The following is a 19,990-nucleotide window of genomic DNA, read 5'->3' on the forward strand; positions in this document are numbered from 1 at the left end:
AAATTACCAGAGAGAAAGAGAGAGCACACTAAACATGGTTTGGTCTCTAAACCATCTAAGGAGGTTAATTTTCGATACACTATACAAAACAGTAATTTTATGTATTGTGGTGACTTGAAAGGGAAAAAATTATCTTTCTAACTTCTCCAGCCATCTTTTTTATCCAAGGTTAAGGAAATTTAGGCAATCCCTGACTCCTTCCCCACCCCTGCCACTCCTGGCCCTACCTTCCTGTACCACCCCCTCAGGGAGGCCCCATGACTCACCTCTCCTCAGAGCTCCCAATACTCCACCCTCCAGGGCTTCTCAATGAAGTCCTCTCCACTAAATTCCTTCCTCCCTCTCCTTTCTACCAGCCAAGGTCTCCTGACCCTCTCTCCACCCCAGGAACGGTCAGAGCAGGGAGCTTGGAACTACACTTCCTCCGGCAGTACTGTGCAGCCTAACAGGAAAAGAAGTGTTCCTGGCACCCCAAATGGGGATTCTGGATTACGCCGCGCCCCCCCCCCCCCGCCCCGCCCCTCCCACAAATGTTGCTCAGCAATGTGGCTGGAATGGAGAGCACTATTAGTTATGCAATTTAATTATATTGTAAGTTAAAAGTTTTCTGCAAGACAGCACGGGAACTCTGCCATCACATGCCTTAATGTTTCTACCAGAAAATTCATTCCAACTTCCCAAAATCTGACATACTAACAAACTTTCAGAATGAAACCTATTTGTGAGTTTGGTACTGCCTATAGTACCACAACTAAATCAATTTAAATTTCTAAAATAAGGATAAGAATCTCACTAAACTCATTTGTGAGATATATTCCAAAGGACAGATCATAAATGAAAATATGCTGTTAATGAACTTCTTGTGATGAACACCTTCCTAACTCTAGTCCCTGGGGTTAACATATATTAACTTAATATTAATTCTTATAAATTTAAACAAATTTATTTTTAAATAAGGTTCTGATAAACCATGTTTCAGTATATTATCAAATTTCAATGATGCCTTAGGAGCACACCAAAGCAGTCATAATTCTTAAGTTCCCTAAAAGTAAGCAGTAAACTTTACAGCAGCACAACATACTGTGACAGGAGATAAAACAGAACTAACCAGTGGGTCTTTATGGGAACCAGAAGATCTCTTCTTCATTCCATAAGAGTGACTGTAAGAATGATTCTGGAAATACATTTTTTAAGTTAAATATTTGAAGATTAATGATCATACAATGAAGTTTGAAAATAATTTAATAAAGTTACAGACAGAAAGGTCCATATGAGATACAGAGTAATCTACATGCAATTCCATCTGTTAGTAAGTGATCCACTGAACTTGACTGGCTAAGGTATACCACCTCTCTACACATGGGCATTTCCCCTCCCATACCCCATGCCATCCAGCTCAGTGCCCAGCCAAAAAACAAAAACTTAATTAGGACACCCAGCCAAGGAGGATGTTTGTGAGGACCTTCACCCCACACCTCACTTGAGTCCCTCTATCTTCGTTATGAAGGTATAGGTGACAAGAATCGTTCTTTGGGCCAACAAAAACAAGACTGAGATAACAAAGAACATGATATTGCATTGCCCCAGACAGTACTCTTAACCCCAGTGAGTGGCCCCACAGCATGCACTGCTGAGGAGTACAGAGCCAGATGGTATGGCTGTCCTGCGTAGCAGCAGCATTATTAGATAACAACCTTCTGTGAGTCCTTGGAAGATAGCACTGTCTTGATACTGAACTTCCCCTAGGAGTACAGAGCCAAGGGTGTATGTGGGATACAGGACAGCAACAGTACTAAACAGGTCAATTTGTAGACAAGAAATCCAATCTAGGTATGCACTGCTCACCGGAAATGAGGAAGTGCAGCTAAAGTGTCCTACCTACCAACAGTCTGCTCGAGGCAAACCTACTGACATGCACAGTTGATAACGAACCAGTTATTATACATTCATTTCTCTTTTTTGAATATGTGTACTTTTCCTTTCATACAATTCCTTGGACATTTTAAAAGATGTCTTACATATTTAGAAACTCAGACAATCTATTGACATAATATTAACCAAATAAAAACATGCTATACTTGGCTAAAATGACATGCCATAAAAAACAAACCAAATCAAGAAAAAATTAGTGTACATAACTGATGTTTCAGGAGTCATCGTCACTGCTGGGCATTCTGTCACCTGCTAGCTGTGACACCTAGCACTAAGCACACTGAAGCCTGTGCTACCACAGCTCAGCGTCTATCAAAACATGTCTATTAGGGCAATGAGCACATGCCAGCTAAATAGTCCATCATTTTAAGAAAATATATTACTACCAATCATAATATTGAAGAGGGAAGCAAATAATTTTTATCTGATCTTAAAATTCTAAAAGAAAAAAATTATTCAAACGTTAAGTATGCCAAAATTGCAAAACAACAGTTTTGCTTTGTGAGTCACATGTTTCCCCCCAAACATCATAACAAACCTGTGCAAGTTAGTCACAATCCATTATTAGCATCATCAGGGGTTTATAAAGTAAAACTACATTTAACAAAAAGTCATGCACTACATACTAATGATGAAAGTCTGGATGATCTGTCCTTGAGAGGATCATACTGGATTTCAGAAAAAGATGAAAGTTGCATTTCCAAAATCAGAATTATAAAAAGGGGGGGGGGGAAATTAACATTTGAAAGTTATTAAAACTCCAAAATTATTAAACAAAAGTCCAAAATTATTAAACATAAAGGCTATTAAATGTGAATTAAAGAATAGTCCCCCACAAACTCTTTCCTAGTATAAGTTATTACTAATATGTAAAGTTGCATTTCTCTTTCAAATAGAGAGTTCATAATCAGTAAGGAAGGCTTTAATGCAGGAATTAAGCATTCGGAAGTCAAAAGATGTTTTACTTTGTATCATTGTGACTGTTACCATCATTTCCCATCCTTTGAACAAGGCAAAAACAAAACATGGACAGGCAATGAGGCAAGAGCATATCACTAATCACACTTACAAAAAGCAATGGCAGCACCAAAATAAGGGGAATTCCCCTAGACCTGCTCATGGACACCCTCTTGAGAAACTTCCCTCCTCAAGAACCTTCCCTATTAAAAATACTGAACCAAACTAGAAAGTTGGAATGCACAGTAAACATAAAATTGTGGCATTAAATATAAACCAAAGAAAAATATGTAAAATTTGTAAGATCAGAAAACTATATTTCATGTATAATCTTTAAGAAAATAAGATGTCCTGACCAGGTGGCTCAGTTGGTAGGAGTGTTGTCCCACACCACAAGGTTGTGGGTTCAACTCCCAGTCAGGGCACGTACCTAGAGCTTGTGGGTTCTATCCCCGGTAGGGCGCATATGGGAGGCAACCTATCGATGTTTCTCTCTCTCTTTCCCCTTTCCTATCTCTCGCAAATCAATAAGAACATACCTTTGGATGAGGATTTTTTTAAAAAAGAAAAGATAATGTACCACCACATTTGAAATCCAAAAAAATTAGATTTGTGGTTTCCTACCATTCTTTTGTCAAGCATTCTAGTTTATATTTTTTAAGCAATCTTACCAGAAGAACAATGCATATTTAAAAAAAAAAAAAAAAAGCAATGAGTAAGTTCCTCAGGTATTTTGGTAAATATATCTTTCTTCCGGCCAGCATGGCTCAGTGGTTAAGCATCAAACTATGAACCAGAAGGTCATGATTCGATTCCCGGTCAAGGCACATGCCTGGGTTGCAAACTTGATCGCCAGTGTGGGACATGCAGGAGGCAGTTGATCAATGATTCTCTCTCATTGTTGGTGTTTCTATCTCTCCCTCTCCCTTCCTCTCTGAAATCAATAAAAATAAAATAAAATAAAATAATAAAATAAAATATCTTTCTTTTGCAACTCTTCTACCAAGTTAAGATTTTAGGGAACAAGACTGAAAACTGATCTAAAGTAAAGTTTTCCTAAGTGCAGGTTGCTACTAATTAGTGGGTCATGAAATCAATTTATGGGTTCAACCAGCATTTTTTAAAGATGAAATAGAAAATAGTTTATCATGCACAGTAAGAATATTATTTTGTAAATTTTCAATATGCTTTGTATACAAACACACAGACACTTATCTGCATGTGTATACTGGATTTCGGTGTAAAATGTATTTGTTGTAGAGGTTGCAGTTTGAAATACTGTAGAAGACAGAACTGCAAATTCTAGCTCTAATAAGGCAGTACAGTAAGAGTTCAAAAAAAAAAAACAAACAAGGTCCTCCCTTAATGCCCAATGACATGGTCATTTACAAAAAGATATCGAAAAAAACCTCCCAAAATATATATTTCAATAGTATAAGGCTAAGTGATACAATTTTACCAATGGTATAAATTCAGTGAAAATGGTATTGTAATAAATACCAAAAAGTATCAGAATAAAATATCTGCATTTGCAATGCTTTTCTTATATTACTCTGAAACTAACACAGAAGGCAAGCAATAGAGTGTTATTACATATGTGAAAAATCTTATTTATCCAAAATTTTCTAAAATGTCTAAAGGTGTGCATTTAATGTGTGTGTGTGTGTGTGTGTGTGTGTGTGTGTGTGTGTGTGTTTAACTGATTTCAGAGAGGAAAGAAAGGGAGAGATAGAAACATCAACAATGAGAGAGAATCATTGATCCTACATGCCTCCTACTGGGGATCAAGCCAGCAACCTGGTCATGTGCCCTGCCTAGGAATTGAACCGTGACCTCCTGGTTCATAGGTCAATGTTCAACCACTCAGCCACACAGGCCAGGATAAAGGTGTGCACCTAGTAAATGATGTGCAATAGTAAAATGTCACTGTATGGCGACATATCCCTAAAAATAAAGTTCCTTTTCAAAAGAAATTTCATTTACTTCTCTTCTCAGTCAACAAAATATTCTTTTTGTTTTAAAAAATACCATGACTAAAACATGTATTACTCAAGCCACACATCCTAGCATATAAACTATTCCATCCTCCCAACCAGATAAGTTCGCTGAAGAGAACAGTCATGTCTTATTTCTTCTCATTCTCTCTGTAGCACCAATGGCATTTTCCAAAGGCATAGGACTTAACAAGCTGAATTGAAACTAACCTACTTCAATTTTCCCTTTCCAAAATATAATGCAGAGTTCATTCAGCTGGTTTAAAGAGATTGCTGAATATATCTGGTAGGGAAATCCATAATCTGGGCACCTTAATTGCTATAAGAACAACTGGGTAAAATAAGAATCCCCCTAATAAGTGACAGTTTGTATTTATATTGCTTAAAAACATAATATTTCACAAAGGAGGGAAAACTGAAAATATGAAGGTCTAGCTAAAACGTTCCAAATCTGCTATTATAAGCTATCATAAAAAGTCTTTTTTAACCTGCGATACTTGTCTGAAGGTTTTCATTTTGGAAAAATGAAAAAAAAAGATCAAAAGAAAGTATAGCAAAATGACTGTAGAAACAAAGTTCAGTAAGTGTCAATTTCTATAAGAACGTACCAATACTCAAGCCCCCAGAACTCTGAGAGCAACAGTGAATGCATAATACTAACACTGCACATTTTTCTGGACTACACACCATGATGTCTTTCCTTTTGGGTATACTGGCTCTGCTCCAATGTGTCCCCGTTATGTCCTTCGATGGGCTCTTCAAAGGAATTAAAGTGTAACAGTAAATGAAAACACACAAATTGCAAGCGTATTAAAATTATACTGAGGTCACTGACACATAACCAGGAACTAATACATACAACAGTAAAAATCTCCACAGTGAGAAATACCAATGTATCCCTACGGCCCTAATTCAAGATCACTTCACTTTCTAATTCTGGCTGTCTACCTTACAGTATTTCAGTATATAAAGCAATGACCAAGATGTTTTTTAAGGCAGATTGTTTTTTAAAGCAACAATCTGTTTCATTTCTAAACTCAGGGTTTTCATTTAATCCTCCCTCACCTAAACCTACCACTCACGGTTTTGAATTAGGTTTGCTCTTTTTATTTTTATACAGAACGCTTATAGCACTGACACCATTTTCAACCCAAACAGCTTCTGGCAGGCCACCTTACAAGAAGGTAGTTACTGAAAGTTAATTGTACAATAGGAAACACCAAAGTCCTAAAAATACAACATAACCACATCTGCTTCACATCCAGGTACTTCTAACATTCATACATCAAATACAAAGTCCAAAAGTGTTAGACATTTAAATATACGGCTCATAAGAAAAATATGTTTTAAAAGATAGACAGAGAAATACCAAAACCCAAAAATTTAAGCAAACTCCAATAAAATTTAGGTCAGTGCTTTAGATCATCACATTTATTTTTACAGAGAATAAAATTTAAAACACATTCAGCTTAATGTAGATGGTAAAGATAATTTAAAAAGCAAATCTGATGAAAACTTAGAACTTATAATATTATCTAGTTAAAAGGAAAAACTAATCTCAATTATATTTCTTTTAAACAATGTTATTAGTGAGCTTTCAGATTTATTGTGTAATATTTAAAATGTGTTGATGCCCTGGCTGGTTTGGCTCAGTGGATAGAGCATCAGCTTGTGGACTGAAGGGTCCTGGGTTCAATTCCAGTCAAGAGCACATGCCCAGCTTGCAAACTGGATCCCCAGTAGGGGGCATGCAGAAGGCAGCCGATCAATGATTCTTTTCCATCAATGATGTTTCTAGCTCTCTCTCCCTCTACCTTCCTCTCTGAAATAAAGAAAAAAAAGTGCTGAATGTACACACAAACAGTATAGTACTAAAATCTCCTACAGTCTAAATTTTAATTTTTATTTATTATTATTTTTTATTAATTCTCACCCAAGGATATTTTTCCATTGATTTTTAGAGAGCGTTGAAGGGAGGGGGAGAGACAGCGAAAGACACATCAATGTGAGAGAGACACATCGACTAGTTGCCTCCTGCATGCACCCTAACCAGGGTTAGGGATGGAGCCTGCAATCTTGGTATACACCCTTGACTGAAATCAAACCTGAGACCCTTCAGTCCGTGGGCTGACACTCTATCCACTGAGCCAAACCAGCTGGGGCTAAAATTTTTATTTATATTTAAGTTGGCACACTGAATTTTTTTAAATTGGAACGTTACTCTTTTTCCTGTAGTAACAAATTTTTCGTAATTACAATAATGAATAAAATACTATGAGAGTTCTAGCTATAACTTAAATGTACTTAATAATATAATTTCCATAAAAAGAAAATCAACTCATTACTTTATAGACACTCTGTGTAAATAATTCCCTATCAGTTTACTTTAAAATTTCTTTTTTGTTTGCAGATTTATTTTAAAGGCTCCCAAATTAGGTCAAACTTGGATGATTTTATCAGAGGTTTAAGCTAATATACAATAGTCAACTTTCCCTAAAGAACACATACAAATTTACAAATAACCAGCTTGATAATAACTGTGTGAAACTTCATCAATCAACATTATAATGGAAAGCAAAGGAAAAAGCCAGACATTTTTAAAAAGGAGGAGAAAAGGGATTATTTTCAAAGCCCTCAAAGACATTCAACTTCTAATCTTTTGTTGACTAACTCCCTGTGTGATTCTTCTCAAAGTATGTGTGTGCACATATACAAATATGTGTGTGTGTACACGCACACACACACACACGTCTCTCCAAGGAGAAAGATGACAAACTTATTACCTTAAAGTTTTTCTCCTATAAAATAATTCTGAAACTGCTGATTAGATTTGTATAAAGGCTTGTTAATATTATTATAAACCTAAACTTTCATAATTAACCAAAATATTTGATTCAAAAACTGGCTTACTAACTTACTCTAAAAAGACAGATTATACTCACCAAAAGTAATATAACCAGAGTAAAGAATTGTTTAAGAATACAAACACATCAATAACCAACATACTGGAAGATACTCAGTTCATTACAGTATATTTTTAGACATTATATAAGATGGGAAGAAAACTAGACTTAGGGGGAAACAAACAAATATAGACCTTAACATGATAGATCATTTTACTGATGAAACATCTTTGTGTAAGTATACCAATGTGCACATTAAAAGAATTGCTTTAAAGTTTAAAGCACAAATATTTGAGAGAGATCAGTCTTAGCACAATATGCAAGCCTTTTTAACAAGCGATTTCCCATTTATCTTAATATACAACAATGCACGTTAAAAACTTGAGACATACTACCAAATGTTAATCAAAATGTTGAAGCATGATAATTTCTATAAACATGACAAGCAGGAATTTTTTCAAATCAGTAGCTCAATTTTTCCATGTAATAAAACTATAATTAGTCACCCAAACTTCAAAACATTTATCATTTAATAAATTATTTTAAAAATATATTAATCACTTCTTGGCCTTTTGGCTAAGATCAAACATAGGCATCTGTTCTTATCAAGTTTAACATCTCACATATCCTCTATCCGAGGACAACGTACTAAATGGTTTTTTGGAGCAAGGGGGAAATTTTTTTTAAATATGAAAGTAGGAAAAATCGGAAAGAACCATGCAGATGTCATTCTATAAAATCAATCTCATTATTTTGCAATAATTTTTTAAAATCAAAGGTCCTTTTATAAAAAATAGATGAACATATTTATGATTTTTAGCATTGATTTACTTATAGCAATAATTTGAGAGAAAGCATCAGTTTCCAATGAAAGAACTTTGCCAATATTTTCTTTAAAAAAAAAGGCAAAGGGGGAAAAAAGGCAAAGGAATATATGAGCATTATCTGATTGCTTAGCAATGGTGCTGCAGAAAGCTCAGACACATACGGTAAGCTTTGCTATTGTGTAAACAAAATACCAACCCTGTGACTGCCAAGACTTCGAATGGACAATGCATCCTCAACTCCCTGATAAAAATAAAAAACAAAAGTTTGTGAGTGACTGCATTAAGTTAGTGAGGAAAACGTATTAGAGGCAAGTTTATAGGTTATTACAAACCAGAGATGGACGGTGATGACTGGACCGGTGGGAATACCTGGCCCTTTCTGAATCTTCCTGGGAAAGGAGAAAGTACATGGAGAATTAATCACTGAACAGAGGATTGTCTATCGGAACAACTGGGTGAAGGCAGGTCAGTTCAGAGCATAGCCGCACATTCCTTACAGCAAGCAGGTATTGACAATTCGGTTTCAAAAGCTGAGTCTGGGGCAGCCACATGCTTCAGTTGGAAAGAAAGTAGAGATCATCTTGGAAATGTTTTTATTTTAACAAGTTTATATATGTCTGACCATTTGAAGAATGTAATCTATATATGACAAAGACAGCTCAATATACCAAAATAAAAATTAGAAAGTATTCTTAAACAGAAATTGAGTTTAGCATTAAAAAGTAGACTTTTTATTTTTTTTCATTGTGAATGTTAGTTTATGCAAGGCAAGAAATGTTTACTTTGTTAGAGATGTAATAAAGAGACAGTGTATTGCTTTTAAAAGATTTGGGTCACAATTTTCTGCTCACTACAAAGAATTTCTTTTTTTCCTTTTCTGGAAAAGAATAGCTAAATGAAATAGCCCCGTGTGTGTACTGTTAACATGAAAAACTACTTATAATTAGAATTAAATAAACATTTTAGAATTGATAAAGTTAATAACAGGTATGCCTTATGAAGATTGCAAAGAAAACTGGCCACAACCTAACAGTTGACTAAATTAAATGCAATTCTCAACTTTTCCATTCAGTTATTAGCATTGGAGCATTAAGTCTTGAGTCATGTGAAATCAAATAACTAGTCCCTAGAACCTAACCAACTGAAACAGTAAGAAACTTCTGATCTTTCAGATTTTCAAAGTCCAAAATATTAAAGTAATTTGCATTGACTAACGTCTATATACAATTGGTCCAAATGGGGTCACAGTGGATAACAGTGATGAATCAATATCTCCAACACCCCGTGGCCATACAGCATGATCATTAAGCAGGTATAACAAATAGATGTGGCTATGTCTGATGACTCATTTCAAATACAGAAATAGGAATTCAACTAAAACACCACACTTAATGCCTTAGTTTAGTCATGACTTCGAGTATAATTGCAAAAAACTCCTGTATGTCATCTGCTGTGTACATTGACACATTTGATCAAATCTGTTCAGAAGTCTACTTATAAGCAACCGTATGATTCAATAAGTCAATATCCAATAGGATATTCTGATCTTTAAGAAAATTCATCATTGACTTACATTTCTGTTATATAATAGAAACAGGTAATCTGTAAGAAGCCAAGCAAAATTCTTCCCTTTCTTCAACTATCAGGAGATACCACAAAAGTTTTGGGGGCAGATGCATTAGCCCAGCAGTAGAGGTACAGTTTATTAAGTGGTGACTAGTTCTAGGCTAGTTAGCTTGGTTAGTTTAAAGAGCCTGTGCTACAAAGGCAAATTAATTCTACATGCCCCCTCTCAATATTATTTGGGATACTAGAGTGACATACATGGTTTAATATTCAGCCTTCCTTTTATTCTGTCCTTTTTTTTTTCATTCCACCTACCACACAAGAGCACTTTTTAAAAACCTACCTCTAAAAAGCACATCCCACTAAAGATGAATTCATATTTATTTTCAATTATACCTATTAAAAATAATCCTAAATAAAAATATGTTATTACATATTGATATACTGCTATATTAAACAGCTTTTCTTTTTAGCCACTTTTGGAAAATGTCCTAAAAAGACTTTAAAAGACTACAGAATACAATGTAAACCCCATACAAGCCAGCTAATTTGAAATGAGAGAATATAGCTTATTTTAGTCATAAACTATACTGTAAACCAGTATTGTCCAATAGAACTCTCTATAACAATGAAAATGTTCTGTTTGTACTGTCTAATAGAGTAGCCACTAGCCACATGTGGCTATTGAGTATTTGAAATGCTAGAAGTGCAACTGAGAAACTAAATTTTTAATATTAATCAATTTAAACCTAAATGTAATTACACATATATGGCTAGTGGTTACTGTACAAACAGTAAGGCAAGTTCAAAGCTAATTTTTATTACACCAAAAAGACCCAATACACATATTTTACTAAGAGTCTGCCACACAGCACTACTCTTACATAAAAAGACAGGTAGTTAGGTAGTTTTTAACTACTCCCTCTACCTGGAATACTTCTGCAAAGTGGTAAATATGAAGCAAACAGAAGGAGACCCTTGCATAAAAGAAAAGACCCTAGCACCACCACAGAAGCTAGAAGGGTCCTTGATGATCAAATAGTCTGATCCCTTCAAAGTCATAAAGCTGGGACCAGCATTCAGTTCTTTTACTCACCAGACAACTGAGCCATAAAGATTCCATCCTACACTGGGAAACTCTATACTGGTTACATAGAAAGAACATTAAGAAAATAGCAATGTATCCTGATTTATACTCAGAGAGTTCTCCTTATCTGAAAGAACAGTTTCATTTCCCAGTTATAGTATTTATTTTTATATTTTAAAATGTTTTTATTAATTTTTAGAGAGGGAGGAAGGGAGAGGAAGAGTTAGAAACATCAATGATGAGAGAGAATCATTGGTCAGCTTCCTCCTGCACGCCCTATACTGGGTTGGATCAAGCCCACAACCTGGGCATGTGCCCTAACCGGGAATCAACGGATGACCCACTGGTTCATAGGTCAACACTCAACCACTGAGCCACACTGGACGGGGTCTACAGTAGTATTTAAATTGCCAGTTGGCTTTTCTTGAATTAACAGAACCAGGGCCCTGCAGAAAAAAAATTCAGCAAACTGTGGGGTTTTTTACGTGCCAATTACAAGGCAGAATATCCAGTTCTTCTAAGTCAGTTCATTGTCCTGGGAGTCCTTATTAGTATAAAGGAACCTAGGCTGAACTTATAGGTCAATGCCTTAAAAATTGATGTATATTTCTTTAAGGTTTTCTGGAAATCACTCTTTGATACATTTAAATTAAATTAATGGAAATGAAACATATTCTTATTTTTAAAAGTTCAATTTAAGTGAGAATAACATGGTTTTATTGTTTAAAAACCAAAAGCCCGGTGAATACACATGGCCATCTTCTCTGTCAAGAAATAACACTTAAGACAGGCTGGAGACATTCACTCACTTTTAAGCTGCATGCTACTGATTAAGACAGCCTGTTTAAAAGGAGAATCATTGGCTAAACTAAAGATTATATGTTTGAAGGCTCAGAAAGACTTAGGCTTTTCTTGTAGGTCCTTTTGTAACAGAAAAACACAGATTCGGCTGCCTGCCACAACAAAAACCAAACTCATAAGACATGTGGTTAGAGCAAAAGGAAAGAGGTTTATTCGGGTTCTGCAACCTGGGAGACTGGTGGACTGCTGTCTCAAAGACCATCTAGCCTTCCTGCTCAAGCCTATAGTTCTTATAGACAGGGCTTTTTTATCTACCCATTTATCTTTCTAGCTTTTGGCATGCTCAGTTTAAGAGCCTCCACCTGCACCATCTTGGCCAATGAGGGCGACACCCTGGCACTCACTGGGCTCCCAGTCTATGGCAGGGATGGTGGAACCTTTTTCTGCCAAAGGGCTGTTTGGATATTTATAACATCATTCATGGACCATACAAAATTATCAACTTAAAAATTAGCCTGCTATATTTGGTCAAATATTTAATTAACTCACCCCTAATGCCTTGGCAGGGCCAGACCAAATTATTTTGTAGGCCTAATATGGCCCAGACATTCCCCACCCCTGGCCTATGATAACATTTTCATCTTGCAATCCATTAGCAAATGTGGTACTCTCCCATACCTTCAAATTCTGGCTCTGCCAATGACTAAGCAAGTTGTTTATTTCACCAATCCTGTATCATCTTATCTATAAAGTGGAGACAGTGATACCTATCTTATAATGTGAAATGAAAACATATGTAAAAACATTAGGACAATGTTCACATACAGAACACTCAAAGTAAGCTTCATTCCTGAGCCTCATGCCCTTGCTTTCCCTATTCACATTCCAACATCCCACCCCAGCACACACAAAAAGAACTAATTCAGAAATTTTTTCATATGGGAAGATTCTCCTTTTAATAACTGATACTCCTATTGTTTGTATATACATTATTTATTTTATTATAAATTTATTAGTAATTTATATTTCATATGGTGAGTATCACATGCCAACTTCTATTATAGGCTCATTGACAGAAAGTAGCTAAAGAGACTAGAATAAGATAAAAAGTAAGATGAAATATCAGTTTGAAAGGAGTAAAAGCAAGTGTCAGAAGAGGTTAGAAGTGATAATTATTCCTATCTGAAACTAAACCCCATCTTCTCTGCATGTCCAAGTCTGAGCTATCATTCAGAACTTGGGTTAGCTGCCACCTGCATCTAAGCCTCTAACCCAAATTGTCCCCCTTCCATGAAAATCTAGCGCACTGATTGCCTGAACTGCACACATTTCACAGAGACGAAACTACGTTTATCTTCATGGCCTCTGAACATGAGAATCAAATATTAAACTTTTAATATAGGCTTTTTGCTTATAATGTTTTGGTCGACCCTAAAATATTAAAATCTTAGGCAATTTAATTTTAGAACTATAATACATAATTAAAAGAAGAAATTAAACTAATATTTCCATAGAAAATTGCAAGCAAAAGTGATTTATTCACATAAAACATTCTCAATGCACCATTAGTAATATTAATCCAGTTACATGCAGAAGATACTTTACAGATTCCATTCCCAAATAATCAAACATGTATTTTCTCTCTTTTCTAAAATAGCACAAGGAGAAGTATGACAAAGTTTTAAATTTATAGGTCAATATAGTCATAAATATTTTAATTCTGGTTGTACCCTAAAATGCTGCTATAGAAGGGATTTTCTTATAAAAGTTGCTGACTTAGCAATAATTAGAAAGTAGTTCTTAACGCTTTAGGGATCACACAGTCCTTTGAGTATCTGTTGCTAAAAATACACATGGGCATTTCATATATATATATATCCACACACACACACATACATACACTAGTGTATATGTATATATATTTTTTTTTTCAAAATTTTGTGTGACATTTTATGGCTTCATGTCCCAAGCCTATTCACATACCAAGTTAAGAACCCCTACAATAGGAGACAACTGGGAAGCTCATCAACATTGGAAAAAATTCAAAGTTAGGAATGATTCACAGTAACTAATATTCACAATTTGCTCTTGTAGTTAACTAATTTGGGAGTTGCGGTAGAAGACTTGAAAAGGAAATGGGATTACTGAAAAATTAAGAGTAATTTTCAGAGGAGATGGAAGAATGACTCTCAATGAAGACCCAGCTAAGTTAGTGTGTGTGTGTGTGTGTGTGTGTGTGTGTGTGTGTGTGTGTATGAGAGAGAGAGAGAGAGAGAGAGAGAGAGAGAGAGAGAGAGAGAGAAGAAGAAGAAGAAGAAGAAGAAGAAGAAGAAGAAGAAGAAGAAGAAGAAGAAGAAGAAGAAGAAGAAGAAGAGGAGGAGGAGGAAGAGGAGGAGGAGGACAGGGAAGGAGGGAAAAGGGATCAAGAGTCAGGGGGAGAGGAGGAGAAAGGGAGAGAGTAACAAATTGAAGGGAAAGAAAAACAAACCCATAGAAAGAAAAAATACTCATCTACTAAAATCTTTCTTGGTCAGAAGTATTCCTTAGATGAGTGTGAGGTTGTAGACTACAACAGAAATGGTTGGACTCTAAGTACAAATTTTGATCACTAAAGACAGAAGAGAGAATCTCTGACCTTTATGTTCAAACATGCCAACCACTACTACTTTGCAAACTATTAGTCAATGTTTTACTTCAAGATTGCATTATTTCAGCAAGTGATCACAACATGCAGGACAGGCAATCCTGGCCTACCAGCCACTTGTGAATCTGTCCCCACTTCCGATCAAAGGAATGATGAGAATGCTACAAATGCAAAAGTTTCATAAACTAAAGAGTTTCCAAGAGTTACATTCTCTGAAAAGTCTTAAATTAATTGTATACATTTTCCCTGAAGTGCAGATTGTTGACTCAAAGTTACACATTCAAAATACAGAAAATTACTAAGCTAAATATGTTCAATAATAAGAGACATATGGTTCTCTGTAGTTTAGAGAACCATAAATAGAAGTTATATTTAATCATTATCTCCTTATAATTTACTATAACTTTAGGAGTATAAAAGAAAATGCATTGCAACGTTTTCGTTTCAAGTCAAGAACTGCATTCAATATTTAAAACTATATATGAGGTTAAAAAATATTACAACAGCCCTAACCGGTTTGGCTCAGTGGAGAGAGCGTCAGCCTATGGACTCAAGGGTCCTAGGTTTGATTCCGGTCAAGGGCATGTACCTTGGTTGCAGGCACATCCCCAGTAGGGGGTGTGCAAGAGGCAGCTGATCGATGTTTCTCTCTCATCGACGTTTCTAACTCTCTATCCCTCTCCCTACCTCTCTGTAAAAAATCAATAAAATATATTTTAAAAAATATTACAACATATTAACGATCTTTCTTTTTGTCTTTAGCTATAACAATATGGAAACTATACACTTCTCTTAATACATTAGCAGAAGATACACCACCAATGTCAAAATAAAGCGCTTAATACTACCCTGCAGGTTTTCCCCCTTTATATTAATACAGCATCATAAATATGTTTATGGGAATTTTCAGAGTTAGGTCAATATCAGAGGAAAGGTTAAAAAAAAAAAAAGAGCATTTGCTTCATTTTTAAGGAGCCAAATCTCAATATACCTATTTTTAAAATTTGATTTGCTTTTCTTTCTGGTGATAAAAGAATACTGAAATTTATTAACTACAGAAAAGTATAAGTAAAATTAATCATAATTCCACCATAGACAAAGTATTGATAGTAACCGCTTCTTTCTAGTAGTTTTTGATCCTATATATGGGTACCAGGCTTTGTAACACAAAATTGGAGTCTTACAAGTCTTACAGTTTGTTGCTATTGTTGTTTTTCATTTTCTTACACGAATATTCTCTGCCGTTATTAAATATGCTTAAAAACTATAAGGTTGAGTAACGTCACAGTGCTTTACTGTGTAGATATCATAATATAATTAACTGAAATTCTAAGACATTTAGAACTATAGCAAGAGTTATATGTGTTTGCCGTTATTATTTAAAACAAATTTCACATTAACTTGCTGACGTATAATGGATTAAGATACAAACAACAGATTACACTCTTCCCAGTGTTTCAAAGGGAACTAGATCTACTTCAGAAGTAAACTAGCCAAATATGTTTTTTGAGACTAGCATGAAATTAGGGTTATCCCCCTCAATTACCTCTTTTTGCTGTCGTTCCAGTTCTCTCATGCGTATATCTCTTGCTTCTGCCCGGGCAGCCCGTTTTGCTGCCAGCCTTGCCTCTGCCTGAAAAATAATATAAAGGTTCAGCTTTGTTTAAAAAGAGCTACCACCACTACCTCTACCCCAGGGGGGAGAATAAGGAACGAATAAGACACGACCTTCCATGGGGTGGAGACTGGGGAGGGCAAGATATCCTCTATCAGCAGTTTGACTGACTTCAGTCAACTCCTTATATACTCATTTCTCTCTCCAGTCCCAGAGTCTCTCCTAAAACCCAGGCCTTCACCTTTAACTGCTTGCCTTGATTACTCATTCAAAACATTTCACACAATTCATTATGTATCTCTCCAAAATTGCTTTTCCAGAATGTCTTTCCCTAGCAATTGAATCATACAAATTAGAAACATCAGAACAAACCTCTATTTCATTTTGCACATTGCCAATGTCCAGTTTCCAAGTATTATCAATTCTCTACCACTGAGTTTCTCACAAACCTATCCTGGCCTTTTTTATTTCTGCTTGTTTCAGGAACTCTTCATATGTCTCTCTCTTTAAATTGAGATATAATTCACATATTATCAAACTCACCAATTAAAAGTTTGGTTCTGTGGTTTTTAGTATATTCACAGGGTTGCACAACTATCACTACTAATTCCAGTACTTGCCCACGTGTACCAGTTGCTCCCATCTGCGGCCATTCCTGGGCTCCACTGTGCTCTATGAAGCCTCTCTTCAGACTGTTCGCTTGGCAGGAGTATTCTCTCTTATTCAGCTAAAATATTACCTTCTATGAAGGCCCGATCCCCTCTTTCATCGAGTAATACTGTATGCACATGCCTCACTGTGGCTTCACTATGCTGCATTGAAGTGACATGCTCTGTCACCCCACAACTTGCATGCCTCAATGTCTGCTAAGTAAACAAAAGAATTTCAAGCCACCAGCCGAAGTCTCAAGGAAATGAGACCAGGAAATAGCTTGATGCACCACATGAAACAAAAATCTTCTCTCTGGTTTCTATCTTGTAGTGGTTTCCTCTGTTCTTGGCCACATCCTAACTCTGATTTCAATCTCCCCTTATGATATCTACAGCAGTTGTTTCTTCTCATTTGTTATATTCGTGCCCAAGCCTTATACTAAGAAGTGGTTCAGCCAATGTTTGAAAGGGTCTACTGTGTGTAAGCTATTATGCTAGATGCTGAAAATACAGAGTAAGATATGACATCTCTGCCCTAAACAAGTTCACAATCTAATTGAGGGAGACAGAAGCACAATGTTTACAAGGAGGGAAGCATGCAAGAGGGAGCAATTAAGTTATGCCTGGCAAGGTCATAGCAGGCTTCTAAGAGGAGGAGACAGTTTAATAGTTAACATTTATTCAACTACCCAATTTTGGAAATTTCCCAGTCAGCTTAACTGGCCTTTCAGTAGCAAAAACCCTAGGAAGTTACTGTAGTCTCCCAACCTCCAGCTCTAAACACTGACATAAATTTTACACTGGCCTCTATCTTTTAAAAACCTATATCCCCACCCTGGCCAGTGTGGCTCAGTTGGTTGGAGGGTCATCTGTATAACAAAAGGTTGTAGGTTCGATCCCCAGTCAGGGCACATACCCAGGTTGCAGGTTCAATCCTGTCAGAGGGAAAGTGGAAGGCAACCAATCAATGTTTTTCTCACATTGATGTTTCTCTCTCTCTTTCCCTCACTCCCTCTAAGATCAATTAAAAATAATAAAAAAAAGACTATACCCCCACTTTCCCTTATTTTTTTTAAGTATGCTCTGACTTCTCTATCCCTCTATGACTAAGCACCACTTTATTAGTAGAGTTTGTATTTACAGAAAAAGACTACAAGTCTAAGTTAGAGAGCAAATACATTTTTAAATTACAAAGTATCAATTTCCTGGGAAAATTTTTCAAACCTCTTTTTTTAATTTAAGAAAGCCATAACAATGTGTAGGAGTTTTCATCTCCATGTATATTAATTAGCTTTGTACTTGTAGCCTCCCTTAGAAATTTATCAAGAAGGCCAATTTCATTCTTCTAATATCTGTAGCCACTTCTGCACAATAGATACTAAAATGGGACTTCCCTCATCAAACCGAAATTATCGATCATTGAAATCTATTCTCGAACAAAACTTCTTTTACAACAAAAGGGAGAGGAACCTGACTACTGTGTAACAGAAAGAACGTGGATTTCTGAGCCACAAAAACACCCTTTCCCTCCCTTTGTCACTTAGTCAACTTGATCAAAACTCAGATGTTACTTCCCTTGGACATGGTCCTGAAGAAGGAAGGCCCCTGGACAAGCTGGTTCTTTAGATACACTGCTACCAGATGCCTAAGGCAGCGCAGACAGGAGAGGCCAATCTAGCAGACAAAATGCGTGCTCTATACTTATACTCAGTGATTTTAACCTCTTCTATCTCATGGCACACATAAACTAATTTTTAAATTCTGCAGCACACCAAAAAATATATTTTTTTTTTGCCAACGTGACAAAAAAATAGGTATAATTTTGATTCATTCATTGTTGTGTTGGCATTTTTTATTTGACAATCTAAGGAAAAGAGGTCAGTGCCCCTGACTAAATAGTCAGATATTGTAAGTTTTAAAAATTCTTGCAGCACACCAGTTGAAAATTGCTGCTTATAAAAAGAAAAACAAACAAAAAACCAACAAAACAAAACAAAAAGAAAATTGCTGCTTATAAAGATACATTTTTATACAGACCAATTATAGCTACACAAAGCATACTCCTGGGTAGTAACACTAGAATTCTCCCCTCAGAATACAATGACATGAAAGAGCTGCTACAGATTTAACACTACCTCACAAATGTAAAATAAATGGGACATCACAATAAAAGACCACGAAAATTCACCCAAGTACAAAACAAAGTTGGATAAAAAGTTAAACAAAGAATTACCATTTGATCCAATAATTCCATTCTGAGTACATAGACCAAAGAATTGAAAGCAAAGATTCAAACAAATTTTTGTAAACCAATATTCATAAGCAGCATCATTAATAAGAGTCCAAAGGTGGAAACAACCCAACTGTCCATCAACAGATGAATGGATAAACAACATGAGTTATACATGTGTATGGAAAAGGGTGCAGTAATAAACCAAAAATTCTTTACTGTACAGGTCATGCCATGGTGGGTAGTCAGGCCCCAGACCTGTAACTTCTTTAGTGAAAGGTTTTTAAGCAAACCCTATCTATTGTTCTTGCGCATCAAGGTGAACATAACTTTGAAATGCCAGAAGTAATACCCTCGAAGGCGTGTAACCACGCTCAAGAAAGCACATAATCTGGTTAACTATCATGTAATCCAATCCCACCTTGCTTTCTTCCGCCTTCACATAATCTCCCTTACATTCCCTCCTTAAATTCTAAATGCATAAAAGAAACCGAAACTGTTATTCTGGGGAGCATTGAAATCTTGCTCTCTATCATATGAGTGTTTTTACACAGCTATACAGACACGTAAAATATTATTTGGCCTTACAAAAAAAGAAACTTGACACATGCTAAAACATGTGCAGCCTCTACTGAAAACAGCTTAGCAGTTCCTCAAAACATTAAACATTGACAATAATATCCAGCAACCACCTCCAGATATGCACCTAAGAACATATGTCCACACAAAATCTTGTACATGAATGTTCATTAGCAGCATTATTCACAATAGTCTAAAAAAATTA

The 19,990-nt window shown here is 35.8% G+C and overlaps 1 protein-coding gene and 1 pseudogene across 39 annotated transcripts in view; one reads left to right on the forward strand and one right to left on the reverse strand.

Moving 5' to 3' along the window:
• The window catches only part of LRRFIP2 (LRR binding FLII interacting protein 2), a 97,810-nt gene that overhangs the window by 44,060 nt on the left and 33,760 nt on the right, over positions 1-19,990 (reverse strand). For 22 of the 39 annotated variants that reach the window (XR_009448582.1, XM_059664256.1, XM_059664255.1 and 19 more), the window contains 7 exons: positions 16,258-16,344; positions 14,822-14,872; positions 8,946-9,002; positions 8,810-8,854; positions 5,571-5,639; positions 2,559-2,600; positions 1,109-1,174 (listed from right to left, as the gene is read on the reverse strand). Coding sequence is in view for 38 of the 39 variants with exons in the window: in XM_059664256.1 (XP_059520239.1) it covers positions 1,109-1,174; positions 2,559-2,600; positions 5,571-5,639; positions 8,810-8,854; positions 8,946-9,002; positions 14,822-14,872; positions 16,258-16,344 (417 nt within the window). In the remaining variant the exon portion in view is untranslated. The remainder of the gene's footprint in view (positions 1-1,108; positions 1,175-2,558; positions 2,601-5,570; positions 5,640-8,809; positions 8,855-8,945; positions 9,003-14,821; positions 14,873-16,257; positions 16,345-19,990) is intronic. The other 17 variants (XM_059664286.1, XM_059664289.1, XM_059664288.1 and 14 more) reach the window with 7 other exon arrangements.
• Positions 8,343-8,468, forward strand: LOC132215958 (U2 spliceosomal RNA; annotated as a pseudogene).

The sequence above is a fragment of the Myotis daubentonii genome, chromosome 14 (assembly GCF_963259705.1).
Source record: "Myotis daubentonii chromosome 14, mMyoDau2.1, whole genome shotgun sequence".
In the NCBI taxonomy this organism is placed as follows: Eukaryota; Metazoa; Chordata; class Mammalia; order Chiroptera; family Vespertilionidae; genus Myotis; species Myotis daubentonii.